Below are 19,278 nucleotides of genomic sequence, written 5' to 3' on the forward strand. Positions count from 1 at the left end.
GTGTGTTTTCTGGCTGTGGGGTAATCCAGTGTCGTTGGTCAGTGTGATGAGAAGCCTCCCAGTGCTGCAGCCCCTTTATACTGGTGTCCTTCAGTATTCAGTCCACACGTCTCTCCAACACTGTCAAGCTGCCTAAATAAGCAACATGACTTCCTGTACTGAGTAACTTTCACAGTAAAACCCGCTCTGATGTTTTTTAGAGTGTGTCAGTGAAAATTATTTTACAGGAATAACATTTAGATACTGTGGAAATGTTTTAGCCACTAAAAGTAAAGTGACGCTACTTTCAATCATAATGCAATGAATAGTTTTTGTTAACCAATTAACTTCATACTAATTGCATTTCATAAAGATAAAATCAAATCAGTGTTTTCTGACCACCCTTTGCCTTAAATCAATTCACTAGTTATCTGCGGTACACTTGTGCACAGTGTTTCTAGACACAGTTGTTCTACCTACTTGTTATGAGTTGTGTATAGGCTGCAATAGATCCTAAAAGTGGTGACGTCTTACAAAAACCAGTGTGTAGTCAGGGTCACATTTCAGATATCTATGAGTTGTTAACAGCTCCACCAAATAGTGATTTTCCCTCTAAATGTCTGAAAAATAAATAAATAAAGATTAGAGGGAAAAAGTGCAAAAACTGAAAACAGATTTTTCTATCAGAACTTAGTTTTTTCTACTTTCCTCTCCCATTAATCATCTCATGACCCTTCACATTTATCTGCTGACCCTTTCGAGGGGCCCCGACCCCTGAGTTGGGAACCACTGGACTAAACTAGCTAACTGTATATTAAGTAGTGTAAACTAGCTCCACCTCCAGCAGCTACAACAGTAACATGCTGCTCTAACACTGATGCTTCACTATTAATAATCTAATGATGTCATATATAATAATATATCAGTCAGAGGGACCAAACCACTACTTTTACTGTAATACTTTAACTACATCACTTATAATACTGCAGCACTTTTACTGTAATACTTCAACTACATCATGATAGTATATATGTACTTTTCCTGCAATTTTTTATTAAAGTACATAATACTTATGTACTTTAATTAGGTAGGATTTTTCAAGCAGGACTTTTAACATGTAATGGAATCTTTATTATTATTATTATTATTATTATTATTATTATTATTATTATTATTATTATTATTATTATTATTATTATTAATCGGTATATTTTTACTTAAACTCAAATAAAAGATCTAAATACTTCTTGCACCACTGATTTAGATAATAGCAGATTTTACTTTATTGCTTTCAATGCACATGCTTTTATTTTTGCAGCTCGACTCGAACCTCCGGTCTCGTGCTGTGTTGCTCTGGTTGTCTTGACGACACTCGGTATAAATACCCCTCCCCACCCGTTATCACTCCATCAGAGCCGCCTCATCAGCAGCGCTCCCATCCACCTGTCCGCTCCCTCCCTCCCTGACTGCCTTCACCGTCCTCTCACTGCCTCTGAAGAGTCACAAATTAATAAATATAAAATAAGATAAAAAATGGCGAGCAGTTTCTCAAGAATCCTTTCCTCCAAACGGAACATCGGGATCCTGTCGGTGGTCGGTGGCTCCGTTACTGCTGGGATTCTGCTCCACCGGGACCATGTCAGCGCCGGAACCCCAGTCCGCAGGATGTACCCGGCCAGGTAACTTCACCCACAGCCCTGCTCCACCTCTAGCTCCACCACTACAACAGACACATCATGCATGATCATTTTTTAACCCTTTTAAAATGATTCATGTGTGATATATTGTCGTTTAATTGGCACAAACTTTGTCAAAATCAGTGTAGTGTAAGCTGATACGTGCAATTTAATATTCATGAAAAAGGCGGGGTGCTAATTTAATTTAATGTTATAAGAGATGTTGGGGAAAAAAACACCCCCAGCAGCCTTCCTATAACCTTGAATTAACACATATGTTTAACTTTAATCATTTTAGAGGCAAAACATCATTATCACATCAATTTACACATCAGCAATGTAAGTATTAACCTATAATTGCCACATTTTGCAGGATTTTGTCCAATATAGGGTTGTCTTCTGACAGAAAAACGCTATAAGATTAACCAATTCATATTAATAAATGGTACCTGTTATAACACCATCATAGAGGTATTATAACTCAATGCCAATGGTCCAATAATATAGTAATAATGTAATTTAGATGGGAGGAACTGTGCAAAATATGTGTTAAGTAGTAAAAATCCTATAATGATGTAGCTTCAATACTGCACTGAACATGCAGATTAATTTTAATGCAGGCTGTATGGAAATGGTGTGGTTAGGTTTAACCCAGGCTCATATGACATAGAGCTGTGTAATTTTCCTCTAAGATAAAGCAGGATTTTTGTCCCCTGCTCCTGTGTCTGTGTGCAGATAGAAATGCTCCTGCGCCACATACAGATACAGATATGTGTGTGTGTGTGTGTGTGGGGGGGGGTGTGATGGCATGTACTGTATGCTGTGAATGGATAAATGGGAACCGGCTGTGATCAGGAGGCTGAGGATGGAGGTGTACGTGTCCCAGCGCACGCTGCATGCATGCATTACAAAGAAGAGTATACACCCAGATTAGTTTAAAAAAACCCTTATCTGCCGGCTCATATAAAAACCCTGCTGGTGTTACATCATCTAGGATACTAAATAATCTCTTACAGTCTTTCCACAGAAGTAATAAATCATTATTCGTTACAGATTTTTAAGGAAGTAAGTGACATTGCCCTTTTCTCTGTTTGCCCTACAGTCTGTTTATAGCCTTTCTTTATTTCAGAAGTTGTGTTAAGGTCACCTGGTTGTGATTCAGCGCCCCATGGAAACCAAACACAGTTGATGGCTTCTTATCAGGCCTTATTGACACAATTCACTGGCTAGCATCTGAAAAAGAGAAAAAACATCATGACCTGAATTCCAAACCAGTCGGACACGCCCCAAACTTTATCAGATATTACAGCTAGGTTAGTGTAAATGAGAAGATAAGGTAAGAAGAAATTAGATTATCAACTTTATGCCTCTGTCAGTCTGTGGAGGAAAGCCAACAGATGGGTTCATGCAATCAAATAATAAAAGCATAAATATCAAATTAGGGCTGTAATTATAACATTATTATTTTCTAGATTTATATTTTTACCTGTAAAATTTCAGAAATTTGAATATATTTTGGTTTCTTTAGTCCTCTTTGATGATAAACTAAAAATAAAACATTTCAGATTGCATCTCGGGTTTTGGGTTAACGGTGATCACAATTTTTTTTACAATTTTCTGAAATTTTATTTACCGAACGAATTGATTAATCAAAAAAATAATCAACTGATTAATCAATAATTAAAATAATCGTTAGTTGCAGAGGGTGTGTCAGCTCTGGCTCAGTTGGCACACATTTAAGAGCTGCATTGATTGTTGATAGTTGATTAAAAAAAAATTAATCGATTGAAAATTAATCTGCAACAATTTTGATAATGAAATCACAATAAAATGCAAAAAAAAAAGTGCTGGTTTCAGCTTTTCTTCATCAAACACGATAGCTTACTTAATCATTTGGTCTGTTGATCCAGAAAAAACACATTTAAAGACGTCACCTTTGACTCTGGGAAATATAAACAGGCATTTTTTACCATTTCATGATATTTTTAAACAAAACGACAGATCTATTCATCGAGAGATTACCGATTTAATAGAAAGAATCTTTAGATGCAGCGCTGCAGATTCTTGGAGTGCATCCAGTGTGATGATGATCTCTGCTGAATCAGACTGAATCGTGCTGAGCTGGACTCAGTGTGGGTGTCCGACCGCCTGTTTTCCTGGCTCTGTATTTCACTGTGTTAGTGGACGATGTCACAGGCACTGATAATGTCACCCAGCATGTCCTAGAACGACTGATAGAAAGAAAACAGAAGAGAAATGGTCATATCCAAATATTGATTGATCAGTTATGCTTAACAAGAGGAAGAAATCAACTATGTCTGTCAGATGATTATAAATCCAACATTTCCTCTCCTGAGAGCAGCTCTGATACATTAACTCAACTAATCAGACTTCATCGCTCTTTTCCCCAAATTTACCATCAGTATACCCCACTGTGTAATTATTGTCATCATCATGACTATATATCGACTTATCATATGATACATGGACATGACCTTGACCATACTTCACATTAGCAGCTAAGAGGCTATTTTTATTGAGGCTAGTGTAGCGCCCACTCTCCAATCCCCACACCCCACAGCCCTCCTTTGCATTACTATACTATACTATTATATTATCATTATATCAGTGGTATAAAATGACGTCAAATGACAATAATATCATTTATCGTGATTATTGCTTTTATAAATTGAATCATAGTCAATATAAGTTGGCTTTGTTGACAATAATTTAGAAAAAAACCCTCTTTAATGTCAAAGTGAAAACAGATTTATACAAAGTAATGTCAATTAATTAAAAATATATAATGTAAAATGAGTGATTGTCGAAATATTTTGTACATTTTTGTCAAAAAAAGCCAAATTATATCGACCATGATTCCATTTATAAAAAAGTAATAAAAGGAGAAAACACCCAAGGGGGGTTGAATACTTTTTATAGGTACTGTATTATCATTACATCAGTGGTATAAAATGATCTTTAAATGACAATAATATCATTTATCGCGATTATTTCTGAGACAATATATCGTCCAACAGAAGTAGTTATGGTGACAGGCCTATTGCTGTGTGGACCGGATTAAAATAACGTTACTGTGAGGTAACATGAGGCCAGGGAGCTGAGTTGGCAGCCACTGTGTCTGGATGAATGTAACGAGTGGCTCAAGCCTACACAACAATATAAATGGTGTTTTTGGCAGAGTCCGTCTATGATAAACATCTTCATATCTTTATAAAACACAACGCCAGCTACTGTGTAACTCTAAATGCAGATGTATGCAGGGACCACTTAAGCTACTCAGTCCAAACTGCTGCTGGAGAATCGAGTCTTAGTCAAGTCAAACTTAATTTCATTTCATCCTCGGCCTGAACAGTATTTTGTTTGGATTAAAGCCAATATTTGACAGCCGTCCCTTTCTGTTTCCTTCCCAGCCTGCCTAAAAGTCTAAATGATTCATTTTGGATGCAGCGTATCAGTCATCAATCTCCTCTTTTCTTTCTTTTTCTGTTAATTCAGCAGAATTATTTTACTACATCAATTTTAAAGGCTGTCTTCTCCAACTGTATTGAATTAATGGAGTTTTGAACATCTTATAAAGTTTTAAACATTGATTATTTTCAGCCTGTTGGCAGCGAACGACAAGCAGCAGCTGTTCTGTCTGTTAAATCACTGCGGGACGATTCAGTTTCAAGCTAAAGCATGCAGTCGTCTTCATCCTACATGACTGATGATCCTATTCTTCGTAGTGCCAATATGATGGATGGCACCTGTGTGTCCTTCACTTCCGTCTATGTCTAATTTAGCAGCCATGATTTTGCAGTAGGAAGGTCGCAGGTTTAATCCCCTGTTACCTCCGTTACGTGCCTGTTGGACGTGTCATTGAATTAGTCGGTCACGCCGTGCCTGTTCCAAGGGCACGGCTCCATGTTTAACCTTTACATACTGTTCATATTTGGCCATTTCACAGCATCCCCCCTCATAATTAGTCTCTATACATAATTCTCAACCCACAAATCATTCATGTGTAGCTCATCAGTCGTTAATAAATTGGTGATTCATTCTTAATGAGGCTTTCAGAGAGCAGAGAGAGTGTAATCTTTAGTTTTTATGTTTGTTTTTGATGGAGAACAATAATTAACAATCACACAATCACTGGAGAACACTTTCAATGACTGATAATGATGATGATGGATAAACAGTATTTTTGAATGGTGGTTTTTGAATTCTTAAAATAAATATGAGACAAACAATTCATCATAGTCCAAGTCTGTGTATCAACGCCACAAAAACTATTATCAATTTTTGTATATTCAGGGTCACATGAGGATAAGTTCATCAAACATCAATGCAGTAATATGTTATCTCGCTTCTGTATTTGTGCAGTGCGGAGTACCCTGATCTGCGCAAACACAACAACTGCATGGCCAGCAACCTGACGCCCGCCATCTACGCCAAGCTCTGCGATAAGTCCACTCCCAACGGATACACGCTGGACCAGGCCATCCAGACGGGCGTGGACAACCCAGGGCACCCCTTCATCAAGACTGTGGGCATGGTGGCAGGAGACGAGGAGACCTACGAGGTCAGATGTCATTTTGAGCGCTCGTGCACGCTCCCCACTTTTAGTTAAAAATGATCAAAGCAGCACAACTCTATGTGTATCTTATAGAAGTCATTTCTGTCCACATGAGTCAGCTTTGCTGTGAGAAATTGCCAAGTCGAGTTCTCAAGTCATGACCCAACTTCCTCTACCGAGATTCTTCTAAGACTTAATCATCAGAAATGATTGGGAAATTGCACAATTTTTTTTGCCTTACTTCAACTTTAGAGACTCCAGACACTCCTCCCACGTCCTGTTTCAGAAGAAGGAGTGTTACAGCACCGAGGAGGGATAGTTTGTAGCTAGGACAGCTCTTTTGGGATATCTCAGTGTCTATCTATATTACCAGTTTAATTGCCTGCTTCATTTCTGAGGCCACAAATATATCTATTTAAAGTAGTAGGTATATAAAAGCTATGTAAGGTAAAAAAAAATAAAAAAAATATGTAAAAGCTCTAGATGACCAGAACCTCTTTCTCACAGTGTCTCTAACAATGTAATGTAATAGACAAGTCATCAGTACTCCCTGCTGTTCTCGTTTTGTGGGTGTTTCTGTTGATTCACGTCTTATGGGTGTGGTGCTTCTGCTGTAAACTGCTGACTGTAAAAACAAAACAAAAAAGAAAGTGATAATCCAGCCGGCAAATCTGTGGATTTATAGTTTAGACTCCATAATAACACACTCCCTCACCATCCTAGAGAACATTATGCAGTGAATTTTTCCATTATTTGTAGGTTTTAGGTGTTTTAGACTCAAAAGTCACAACCATTTCTCTGTTTTTTTCTTCAGTATTACGTCACTGTTATTTGTCAGCTGTCATTCAGGCATGTATACATAATCTACATAACACCACTTGCTCTTTCCAAGGTGTACATTAACAGCTATTAATAGATTCATCTTGAGACTTTAATTAAGTTGTAGTGCCAGTACCTGTTTTTAGCTGACCATGACCCCTGATGTCAGATAAAAAGAGAATGACTCTGTCGGAGATAGAGTCGATAATGTCCAACCAATTCTTAATCATGTTAATTATTTAAAAAGAAATACATTTTGTGTCTCTTTTCAGGTATTCTCAGACCTGCTTGACCCCATCATCAAAGAGAGGCACAACGGCTACGACCCCCGCACCATGAAGCATCCCACCGACCTGGAGTCCAGCAAGGTACTGCTCACATTCGACCACACAGAGCTTCTTCCTGTCATGTGACATTGATCCCCATACTGGTACGCTACGTATACCAGTCTGACCAGTCCTACTTTGGAAGGACAGCAAAGCCAAAAGCGATCAGTGTCTTCTCCTTTCATTGTATTTATCCCTTAAAAACATTCTGCTTATATTTATCTCACTATAACTCAGATTTACTGCATGTAGAAATATTTCCCCGGCTGTCTTTATTTCAGCTCCAGTCGGGCAAATTCGACGACCGTTACGTGCTGTCGTCCAGGGTGAGGACGGGCCGCAGTATCCGGGGGCTGAGCCTGCCCCCCGCCTGCACCCGGGCGGAGCGCAGAGAGGTAGAGAGGGTGGTGGTGGATGCCCTCGCCGGCCTGAAGGGTGATCTGAGCGGGACGTACTACAGTCTTACCCAGATGACAGACAAGGAGCAGCAACAACTCATTGATGTGAGTCATGCAGGAGTGATAATGATGCTGCTGTAGACGTATGAAGATGTTAAAGTAGTAATATTTGTTTCTTTTCATAAGAGAAGTTGTTCAGGGAGGAGAACAGGAAGGGTTCAATTGTTCATTTAATATTTGCAATTTTTATAATTATAATAAAGGAAAGTAGGAGGTTTTATTTCAAATAAAAAATAGCAACAATCTGCAAAGTGAAAGCAAAGTCCAGTGTGTGGATTTGATTACTAATGGTTTCACTTATATAGAGCACACATGTACAACTCTTCAGGGAAATGATCATTTGTCTTCTGTGGACGTGGTTACATTTCCCAACAAATCCTAGAAGAGGAGGGAAAAAAACCAGAGCAGACTACATCCCATGAAATCAGATGTGGGTGTGGGCCATGCCCGCAGTGGCATTTTTCTCCGACCCACAATGAAAGATTGACCAGATTATTGAATTCCAAAGTCTCACACCCCCGTTTTTAATCTTCCTGTGACCAAACTGCACAATCTACGTTCTGACTGTTTCAGTTGAAGCTATTGTTGACACTTTAAGCAAGAAGCTGTTGTTCCCTGTGTTTACATCAGGACCACTTCCTGTTTGACAAGCCGGTGTCCCCCCTCCTGACGTGTGCAGGTATGGCTCGGGACTGGCCAGACGCCCGTGGTATTTGGTAAGTAGAAAAACCAGTTGGTGCAATGTTTCTGATTGGTTGGTCAAACTGAATTCAGGGGAAGACAAAGAACTGAAACATTGTATGAAGACATTAGTGTGTTTCATTACAAGCTGTAGGCATAAAGCAACAAGTCACCTGCATTGTAATTAATACAAAATAAATAATACAAGAAGAAAATGGGGCAGTTTTCTCCAGAGATCAGAAACACCAGGACGTGAAAGCCCCCTGTTTGGGTTTGGATCTTATCAGGTACTGATAGAAAACGAAGTCACATCCTGAGAGCTCTGATTATATTGAAGTCAGTGAGCAACCAAACTATTACATTTTTAATGTTTATTCTGTATTCTGAGTCAACACATTTATTGATTTTAAAATAGTAGAACAATATGTTAAATTTCACACATATATGCTTAAAAACTGTTGATTTAATAGGTGAGAATTTAGACTTGTAGTGAAGTCCTGGCAGTACACTGATAAAGGAGTGGAGAGGACCACTCAGATATATTCTTGTAAGAAAATATAAAGTAGTTTGAACTATAATGACAAACATAATTGATTTGGTCAAAATTTGGATTAATGTTCATCAAGTGATAAAACAGACTGTCTCAAAGACTTGATTTCTTTGTTAAAATTACAGTTTTTATGAACTTTTTAAGTCGAGTTTCACTATTTCCCTAAGTGGCTTTTGGTGATGAACATAGTGGTTGGGTTTAGACAGTGTGACGTGGTTAATAATGTGAGACACAGACCATTTAGGTCTGGATTTTGGGGTGGTTATATCTTGTCTTTTGGAGGTTATTCTGGCATTTTGATAAATTAACATTCAGTCGATGCACAAAACCATTTCTTCCTCACTGCGGCAAACTGACAGCACATCATACAAAGGCAGTATGTATGTGTAATCCTCCTTCTATCAAATCAGACCATGCAACAATGTTTAATAGTCTGATTTGACCTTACATGATTATATATTTAATAATTCAGCAAATAGCATGCTGAAATTAAATGAAATGTTGTATAATTGATTTCTCTGCCCTCTCATTTGTGATTTTATGGGTCTTTTATGAGCTTCTCCATTCATTTCTACCATGGCATTGTTACACCAGTCCTGTCACGTCCTCTTTGCTGAGCTGCTGCTGGAGGTGGAGGTGTATTAGCGATGCAGACAATGCCCCCCCTCAGCATTGAGTTTCAGCCTGTGCCCAGGAATAGCCCGATGCAACGTGCCAGCCAGCCAAAATCAATCACCAGCCCTCCCTCCCTCCCTCCTTCCCTCCTCTCTCCTCCTCCTCTCTTCTGCCAGCAGTGTCAGCCAACCTCTCCTTTCCTTTAATAATTCACCTTCATTTCATCCCTCCATCTCTTCTTTCAGCTCCACTTGCAGCTTTGTCTTCCTCACTCTCTCTCTCTCTTTCTCTCTCTCTCTCTCTCTCTCTCTCTCTCTCTCTCTCTCTCTCTCTCTCTCTCTCTCTCTCTCTCTCTCTCTCTCTCTCTCTCTCTCTCTCTCTCTCTCTCTCTCTCTCTCTCTCTCTCTCTCGTGTTCTGCCTCCCCTTCCTCTTTCTTCTAATTTTTTTTCATCTCCCTTATGTTTTGCTCTACTTTGTCTCCATCTTGGTAATCACTCCCTCGAGCCTTCTTATACTCCTCTCTTGTTTCACTCTTCTTTCACTATCATGTATTTTACTTATTACCCCTCTCTCTCTCCCTCACTATCTCTCTCTCTCTCTACCTCTCTCCCCACTTTTTCTTCTCTGTCAGCTCAGTCCAATATCTTTTCTCAAAGCCTATCCATTACCTTATTAAATCTAACAATATCAAGGAGGTCAGTAAGGACAAAAAGCTTCTGTAGTGACTGACTGAGCATATAAATTTAAACTTTATGCCCTGGAGTTTGGCACCAGTGGCGGCAGGTTCATTAAAACCCAATGGATGAATCCTCTGGGGAACATAAGTGGATTCAGCAAATGTCACTTTATTTTGCTTTGGATTTATTATTATACGACTTATTTACAACTCAGGATTTTAAGTTTAGTGCTTGAAGGAAGGTCAGAAGGATTTATATTTAGCTTTTCATGAATATCCACAGCTAATTTCCTTTGCTGTGTCTTGTCGTAAAGTGTTGGAAAAGTGGAAATTATGATAGGGGATGAATGTCAATCAAGGAGGACTGACAGACAGATGAAAGGACCGACCGCCATCACTGTCTCTAGAGCCTGTCACTCATTTCTCATCAGCCTGTCAGTATTTTAAGAAAGGTGCTTCTTTCATGCACATTTAAAAAAAGTATAAGACCTGTGAGCTTGTTTTCTCTATCGTTGACAAACTTATCTTCTTCGTGACTCCGTGTTTTTACGAGGTCGCCCAGCTTCCTTAAAGTACGTCATAAATCAATATTACACTACAAGGCCATGTAAGCAGCACAGTGCAGCCTCAGACACTTAACTGCTACTGCACACAAACACAATAAGTCAATGACCCGCAGTAGAAACAAGCATTACGCTCAGTGACGGATGGCTAATGGTCATTTCTCTCCTCACCAATATCACATGGATCCCTTAATAGAGAAAACCCATTACCAATCTCTACTTATTAACTTAGCATAGACACTTCACCCATGTATGCTTCCCAAAATGCCACTTAAGTATTGATTCAGACTGAAAAAAATATTGATTTGTATACATTATGACTACTATATGATCATATTTGGAATCAGTAATATGAACACATTTTTGAAAGCTTAAACAACTTGTCCTTGAGCTCTGGAAAGGAAATATCTCTACCTAACCCATGGGGATCAATACAGTATAACTCAACTTACCTTTCTTTCCCCTATTCAGGCATAACAATGAGAAGACCTTCCTGATCTGGATCAATGAGGAGGATCACACCAGGGTCATCTCCATGGAGAAGGGAGGCAACATGAAGAGAGTCTTTGAGAGGTTCTGCAGAGGCCTCAAAGAGGTACAGCTGGGTTTGTAGATTTGTGTGTATGTGGGTCAGTGACAAATAAGGGTTGGGAAGATGAGCAATTCAAAAATATCCTAAACAATAGTTTTTAAAGCAGCATCAGGTTTGTTAAAATGTACATTTTGTATTTTTGTTGGTTTTATGTCATTTGAGATGGCTTTGCACCAAAAGTAAGACTGAATGCTCTTAAAGTGTCAAATGGTGGAACCACAAAAAATGAAAAAATATTAAATATTTTATTTACCTACAGTTTATTTAAGTGTACTAATACAAATAATTACTTCATTTAAAAACATCAAATGAAAAGAAAAAAATTGGAGTATTGCTGCATTTAAATTTTAAAGCATTTTGTCAATATTGATTAGGACAAATCCTAAAAACAATAATTTTTTCTTAATATGTTTTGACAAATGATGTAAAATGTATTAAAAACCATAGTGTTGTATTGCAAAAGTGGATTATATTTATTCCACATTGTAGTTCACATTTATTTTCCTGTATATAATCAGACTGGTTACACCAGTTGACAGTTTGAGTTGCATGACGTCATTGACCCATGTGCATGAGCGAAGTGGGAGAAGAGTGAGCTTTCATTTGGCTCAGGTCACACATAGACCGACCTGTTCAATGTGCAGCCTTGTGTTGGTTGTGCATGACTTAGTAAAGGTAAATAGTGGATCATAATGAACCGTTGCAATCTTTGGCACAGTGGTTTTTAAGTTGGAGGCTGCAGTTGTAACAGACAGGTCCGTCCTGCTGCCTTCAGATGGCTTTATAGGTTTAATCTTGCTAATGTGACGGCTCAAACAGAGTCTAAAAGCATATAATGCATGCTTACAAAAGCAAAAAAAAACTGCTTGCATTGGTCTTTGCCCTGCCAGTATAGAGCAGTAGTACACCTGTAGACAGACACACAAACACACACTGTCCAAACATATCGATGCAAACATAAATTATTTATCCAAGCGGTCCAAGTTCCCCATTAGAGAAAGTGCAGAGGACAAACAGAGCAACATCTGATGCTGCACTGTTGCACACAGAGGACGTGGCAACCCTGAAAACGCACCTTATAGTACAGTATCAAACACTGAGCCATTGTCTCTATCAGTCCAATCCCAACAGAGTTCATCCAATATTTTTTACAAGTCAACAGCTTTCTATTCTTTACTTGTCAGCTCTGAAAAATACAAAATCAACAACTGGCAACAACTTTCTGTGTACGAGCCGTATGTACACATCCATCAAACCTGCCATGTGTACACATAAAACACACACTCATTGTGATTCCCTCTCTCTCTTAAGGTGGAGCATCTGATCCAGGAGAGAGGCTGGGAGTTCATGTGGAACGAGAGGCTCGGTTACGTCCTCACCTGCCCCTCCAACCTGGGCACAGGGCTCAGGGCCGGGGTCCACGTCAAACTGCCCCTGCTGAGCAAGGTAACAGAAGAGCTGTAATAAAATGAGGATAATTCCAAATTCATACTTAATCATAAATATTTATAAGCAGTGGTGGATTTATTAGTGTTGCTGCTGAGTTACTGAATGCCCTGAAAAAGCATCAAAGTATTCTGCTCAGTCTGTTATTTAATCCCAGGAGAGCATAAACATTTTTTTTTTTTAAACATGCAATGAAAAAAGCAACAAAATTTATATTTTCTTCAAATGATGATGCACCAGCAGCAATTTCAGCTTTGGTTTTCATTCATTTATACACTCACATGCACTCAAACTATTGCACTTGTATGGCTATCACTATATCCCAAAGAATCATAAAGAACAATAAATAATAAGTTAGTACACAAGCAATAAAAACAATCATAGTGAAAAATATAGTAACAATATGTACAAGAGTAATATTGGTGTTAAAGATTGGCTGTGAATTTCAAAAGCGCACATTGAATAACATAGTGATTGAAGTGCATCTCCCACACTCTTCCAGGATTCCCGTTTCAGTAAGATCCTGGACAACCTGCGCCTGCAGAAGCGAGGCACAGGCGGCGTGGACACCGCCGCTGTGGGCGGCACCTTCGACATCTCCAACCTGGACCGCCTGGGACACTCTGAGGTAAGAACACCTGAGTGTAGAAGCACAGAAATTTAGATTGAGTGAACATAAATAGTGTAAGTGACTCTCTATGATTGATCGCCTGCCGACGTGCTCCCCTGGAGTTGTTAATTAGCCAATAGTTCAAATGTAGTGTGTGGAATTATCAGTGAAAAGCAGGGGGGTGTGAGAATACTTCAAGCCTGCCCAGCGAGTCCTCCCTGAGTAAATAAAAGTTTAATAAACAATTAACTATGCCAACCTGTAAGTCCTTTTCCTTTGAGCAGCTCACATATATCGAGGATGGTTGTTTTTTTCTGACCGAACGGAGGCAAAGCTGTTTTTTTTCACAGCTGCACGAGGAGCAGAGACGGAGAGTAATCTGTCTTTGTTATGTCCTCTGTCACGCCTGCGTTGAACAGACTCATACAGCACAATGGAGCCGTTCTCTATTGTAGTGAGTGTGTGTGATCATGTATGTTATTCAGATTACATAAAGAGCAGAAACAAGTCTTCACTGTTTCTGTGTGGAGTACCGAGTACAAATTAGCAGATTGAGATTAACTCATCTGGTTTTCTTACAGTTACGTAACTCGCACATTTTGTAATCGACAGAACAGAAAGCTCGTTGTTTCTGTGCAGCAGAAACAAATCCTGGACTTTGACATTGAGACTGAGTTTAGGTGTCGGATCACGTGGAGCATTGCTGCAGTCTGACTCCTACACTCCCTCTTCTTGTTTTGAGCTTCTTTTTTTGTATAGTGTGTGGGCTGCACAGTTGTGTTCGGTCCTCCATCACTCAGACAGATGAGCACTCAGGAGAGGCGCAGTCTGAGGGTGGAGTCGAGTGGTTAAGAGATGGAGGGATGCGGAAAGGAAAGGAGGGGCTGCTGGAACAAAGTTCAGGAGACAGTAAAAATGAGCAGATACAGTACACTAAATATCATGTGTATGCAAAACACAAAATGTCTGGAACAACTAATGGAAGGAGCTTATAAATCTTATAAATCTTTCATGATGCTTTAACTCAATATTCATCTTAAATTAAATAAATTTTGATATCAAAAGCAACACACGTCCTGTCTCAGGCTGTTTGTTTCTAAGATATTACATCATACTCTGATCTGAACTGCTTATTAATGTGTGTGTGCATCTGAGTGTTTGATTTACTTTTCTATCACACACCTTAACCCGAAACTGAATCCCTGTTTTATAATCCGAACAGCTTTTACGGATATCATTTTCTTCATATATCAGGGTGTGACAGCATTATTAATGAAAGATATAAGATTATGTGCTTCTTTTTCTGTTAAAATGTGCAAAAAAAATCCTGCTTCTTGTGACTTATATGTAGAAACGGTGCAACTCTAGTTCACAAACCTCACAGCTAACTAACCAGATGTTTTAGAGATAGGTTTTTTTCCTAACATAATGTTTAAAGAAGCCATTCCACACTGAGATTATCATCCTCTACACGCCTCTGCCTCGCAGCTTGGCAGACTGACAGTGTTTATATTTTTCCGTCTCTTTAGCATCCATAGTTTGAAAGGTCAGGGTTTCTAAATGTCAGGGAAGGCAGATGGCTCAGTGTCTGCTGTACACTTCAAGACGGCTAAAAGATTGCATCAAGAACTTTAAAGTTCATTAAATATTCAAGTATTTTGTGCTTTTTATGTTCTGCTGATGACTGGAGAGCTAAAATCTGACACGGTCTCGCCCTCCAGGTCCAGCTGGTGCAGACAGTGGTCGATGGCGTCAACTACCTAATCGAGTGCGAGAAGAGGCTAGAGAAAGGCCAGGATATCAAGATGCCCCAACCCCTAAAGCAGTTCAAGTAGACACTGATCCCTGACCTCCTTTCACAACCCTCTGGGCACACAAACACATGCACAACCCCCCTGTTCCCCTCCTCCTCCTCTTCCCCACTCTGTGCCCATCATTATGACAAAATATCTATGTCATCGCCTCGTTTCATTACTACCACTTATCTAATCATCCCTCCCTGCCCCAGAATATGACTCTCTATAATATAATCAACCTATATTATACGCAGCTATCTGGCTAAACCCAGTCAGAGTCCCCAGAATACTGCTTTGGGCTACAGATGCATTTGAAGGTTTTTATCTAAAGATTGAAATTCAAACTCCAAAAAACTATGGCAAACGGCTGTCATAGTGGAGCAAAGATGGCCGCCAGTTTGCCCACCCTTCGCTGCATGTCCAAACAGTATATATGGCTCTGCTCCCATGGCACTATTCAACCCAAATCCTCCTGCTGCATGTCCTATACTCAGCCCCCCCCCCCCCTCCCCTTTTCTTTCCCGCGTGTTGATTGGTCATATTATCTGGTGCTTGTATAGTTCATCCATTTGTGCTTTTACTCACCATCGTGGATTGTGTGTACATAGTTTATTTTCATCATTTCGAGTGGATTCGAATGTGACTTAAATTGCAGAAGACTGAAGAGACTCCAGAGGATTTGTACGTTTTCGATGACGCACAGGTGTCAAAACGTTATAACACACACTGGCCGGGCTGGGTTCTGTACTGTAAAAGCTCCTGAAGCAATATCATTCCAGCTCATCACTGAATGTCACACTGTTATGTCTTTTATTAAAGAGAATCATCTATTTAACAGTAACTCTTCCTCCTCTGTCTGCCTCTCATTTGTCGATGGAGTTTTTTTAAGTTACCATGTATAATAATAATAGTAATAATAGACTTTATTTCAATCAATCGATCTTTATTTATATAGCACCAAATCACTGCAAATGTCATCTCAATGCACTTTTCACACACAGAGCAGGTCTAGACTGTTCTCTAATTTAATTTATAGAGACCCAACATTCCCACATGAGCAGCACTTGGCAACAGCGGCAAGAAAAAACTCCACTTTAATGGGAAGAAACCTCAAGCAGAACCGGACTCTAGGTGGGCGGCCATCTGCCTGGGCTGGTTTGGGTTGAAAGGGAGAGAGAGAGCGGGTACGGGGGGTGAGAGGGACAGTAATGACAACATTTTTGTAGAGCATCTTTCAAACAAGGGACGTAACTCAAACTGGTTTACAGAGAAAAATTCAAAAAATACAATACAATAAAACAACAGCAAATTGTAATATTTCAAGAAAAAATGTGAGTTGCATATTTTCCGTCATTATGAATTCACAGATTTACGAGAAAAATAAACTTGAAAAAAGATGTTTTATGCTGCCAAGGAGTCACATACACTTACTTTGCTTGTCGTGCATTATGCCAGCCATGGTTGAACTGATCAAATTGTACTTTTCAGTTGGGTTTAGCAATAAGGAGAAACTTGTGTCACCGAGTGTTATAGACATCCATACTTACATACGTTATAAAATACAAACATGGAGGCCACACATTCATTACTCCTCACTTTTCTGATCACACATTAATCTCTGCACATCCACATACACTCACTTCCTTCTACTGTGCTATCTTCAGTTTATTTCTCATTATTTTGAAGGAGTAGAATGGAAGTGAGTGTATGTGGACGTGCAGAGATTGATGTGTGATCTTTTTGTTACTATACTTCCACTGCAGCTCAACAGGGAAACACTGATGCTGAAAAAAAAAGACTAAATGTGGCAGATATCCACTTGGCTAACTCTGAATGCAGAAGATAATCTTGCATTTCTGTATATTGTTATGAACAGGAGGAATGATTACAGTGAGGAAAACCTCTTTCTCCTGTTTTAAGGCAGTCTTGAAAAATTGTGTTTAATTCTTCGGTAATTAAGTGGATTTTGCTCAAGCATGGAGCAAGCTTGAGGTAAGTAACCATGGTGACCAAGCCTGAGGAGCATGATTGCGATCAGCGTGGTTGCAGAGCGTCATGTGACAATGTTTAGTCGGAGGAATAACAAAAAAATGTATGACGCTTGAAATGGCTGCAGGGCAGTGATCTCGTTTTCACACTGAGCCTTAAAATCTGGTAAACGACCCAATTTCTTTAACTACAGATTTTTTTAAGATCCCTTTATAAGGAAATCCATAAAGGTATAAGTTAGTCTGATCACAAGAACAACAAAAAATATGCTAAATTAAATTGATGCATTTGAATAAGGGTGAATAAAAACTTTAAAATGACTGTTTTCTGTTTGAAAGCAAGCACTCAGATGTCAGTGTTTTCTCTGCAGTTCGGGAAACAAATGCTTTGTCCCACTGGGAATGAATGGGCATTTATTGTCTCCGGTGAAGAAATGGACAACAATTTTTCCAGTGTTTTGGTCTTGATGTTGACAGGACAACAAGGCGCTCAGTGTTCAGTGAAGACGCAGCTGAGATGTGAAGGGTTGGTGTGGCAAGGCGTCAGGAATCCATCGCTGCTTCTCTCTCCATCGAGGATTTGGAGGAAGGTTTCTGACGTCCTGAATACAGACACACACATCCTCTGCCTCCTCCCTCAGATCATGTCGCTGGCATAATGCTGCAGACCTCTCGTCTCCTTTCCTTTCCTCTCCTCCTCCTTGTTCCAGATATGGTTGAGGAGCAGGGTTGCTGTGGCAACTACTTCACAGTGGCAATTGGGGCTCTGATGGGGGAGGGTTGTAGCTTTGTGGGTAACAGAAAACAAATCTCTACAGTGCTGCAGAGCTGACAGCAGAATACCAAAAAAAGCAGGCTCCTTGGATGAAATAGTGGCTAAATGGTGATGAAAATACTGTCAACCACAATGTTTTGTAGATTAAAACTGACTACATCCTTAAGTCTACCATATTTAGTGTAATGTGTATATGAGGTATGCTAAGATGTCGCTGAGATTCCATCCACTGACCTTGAAACAGTGCAGATGTTTTACAAATTGCTGTGTGGTGCAGTTATTCGTCTGTTTCTGGACACACAAAGCTCCACTAACACTCACCGACAGTCCGTCTTCTACCCGAGCAGATACTTTAACCTCATTTGATCCTTGAATGATTTCTGTCTAATTCTCGCATTTCTAACTCAGCGGTAAGTTTACAGTAAACGGTGGCTGGTCTGGAAGAAAGGCAGCTGAGCTTTAAGGGATTAGTGCAACTCACCAGTCAGCCGTGGATATTCAGGTCTGAGCCACAGACATGAGGGCAGCTCCTGAAGTGTTACTGAAAGAGGCAGGTCTGTCTCTATCAAGGTCTGTACAAGTACACCTCTTTGAACAAAAGCCCCTGTCAAATAAATAAATGTGAGGAAGACATGTTTTTACATTAAATAGTGGGGCTTCCGTGGAATTAAAGAGTCAAGAAAGTTCATCATTTTAAACCTTTAACTTAAGAAAAACTAGAATGTGATTTTCCTGCTCTGTACTGTATCTACTGAACAGTGCAGACAGATAATGTGCACTGAATGACCAATATACGTTATTATAAAGTGTTTAAATATCACACCATATGTTCTTTATATGCAAGTATATATTTCCAATGGCAAGTATCAAACTGTTGGCTAACAGGGCCTTACAGTAGACTGTAAAGGCATAGTATGTGATTTATAAATACAGAAAATACTATATGACAGAAGAACGATGACACTAAAATAAATGAGGAGTTATGTTGGAATTCCTTTAAATTGAAACACAAATCCATCTGCACTAATAAATGTGATCTGTTACTTAATAAAATGACTAATTTGAATGAATTAAATACTTTTTAAAACTAACATTTGATTATGGAGAGTACAGAGATCTTGGAGTGTCTGTCAGATAGCGCCCTCTGGTGG

At 39.4% G+C, this 19,278-nt stretch overlaps 1 protein-coding gene across 1 annotated transcript; it reads left to right on the forward strand.

Moving 5' to 3' along the window:
- Positions 1-1,432: 1,432 nt before the first annotated feature.
- Positions 1,433-15,687, forward strand: ckmt1 (creatine kinase, mitochondrial 1). Its single transcript, XM_062420105.1, has 9 exons — positions 1,433-1,658; positions 6,039-6,237; positions 7,323-7,418; positions 7,658-7,879; positions 8,465-8,550; positions 11,392-11,515; positions 12,824-12,958; positions 13,461-13,586; positions 15,290-15,687. Exons 1-9 carry the CDS (start codon positions 1,513-1,515, stop codon positions 15,401-15,403), a joined length of 1,248 nt encoding a protein of 415 aa, XP_062276089.1. The 5' UTR covers positions 1,433-1,512; the 3' UTR covers positions 15,404-15,687.
- Positions 15,688-19,278: the final 3,591 nt, after the last annotated feature.

The sequence above is a fragment of the Scomber scombrus genome, chromosome 6, assembly GCF_963691925.1.
Source record: "Scomber scombrus chromosome 6, fScoSco1.1, whole genome shotgun sequence".
Classification (NCBI taxonomy): Eukaryota; Metazoa; Chordata; class Actinopteri; order Scombriformes; family Scombridae; genus Scomber; species Scomber scombrus.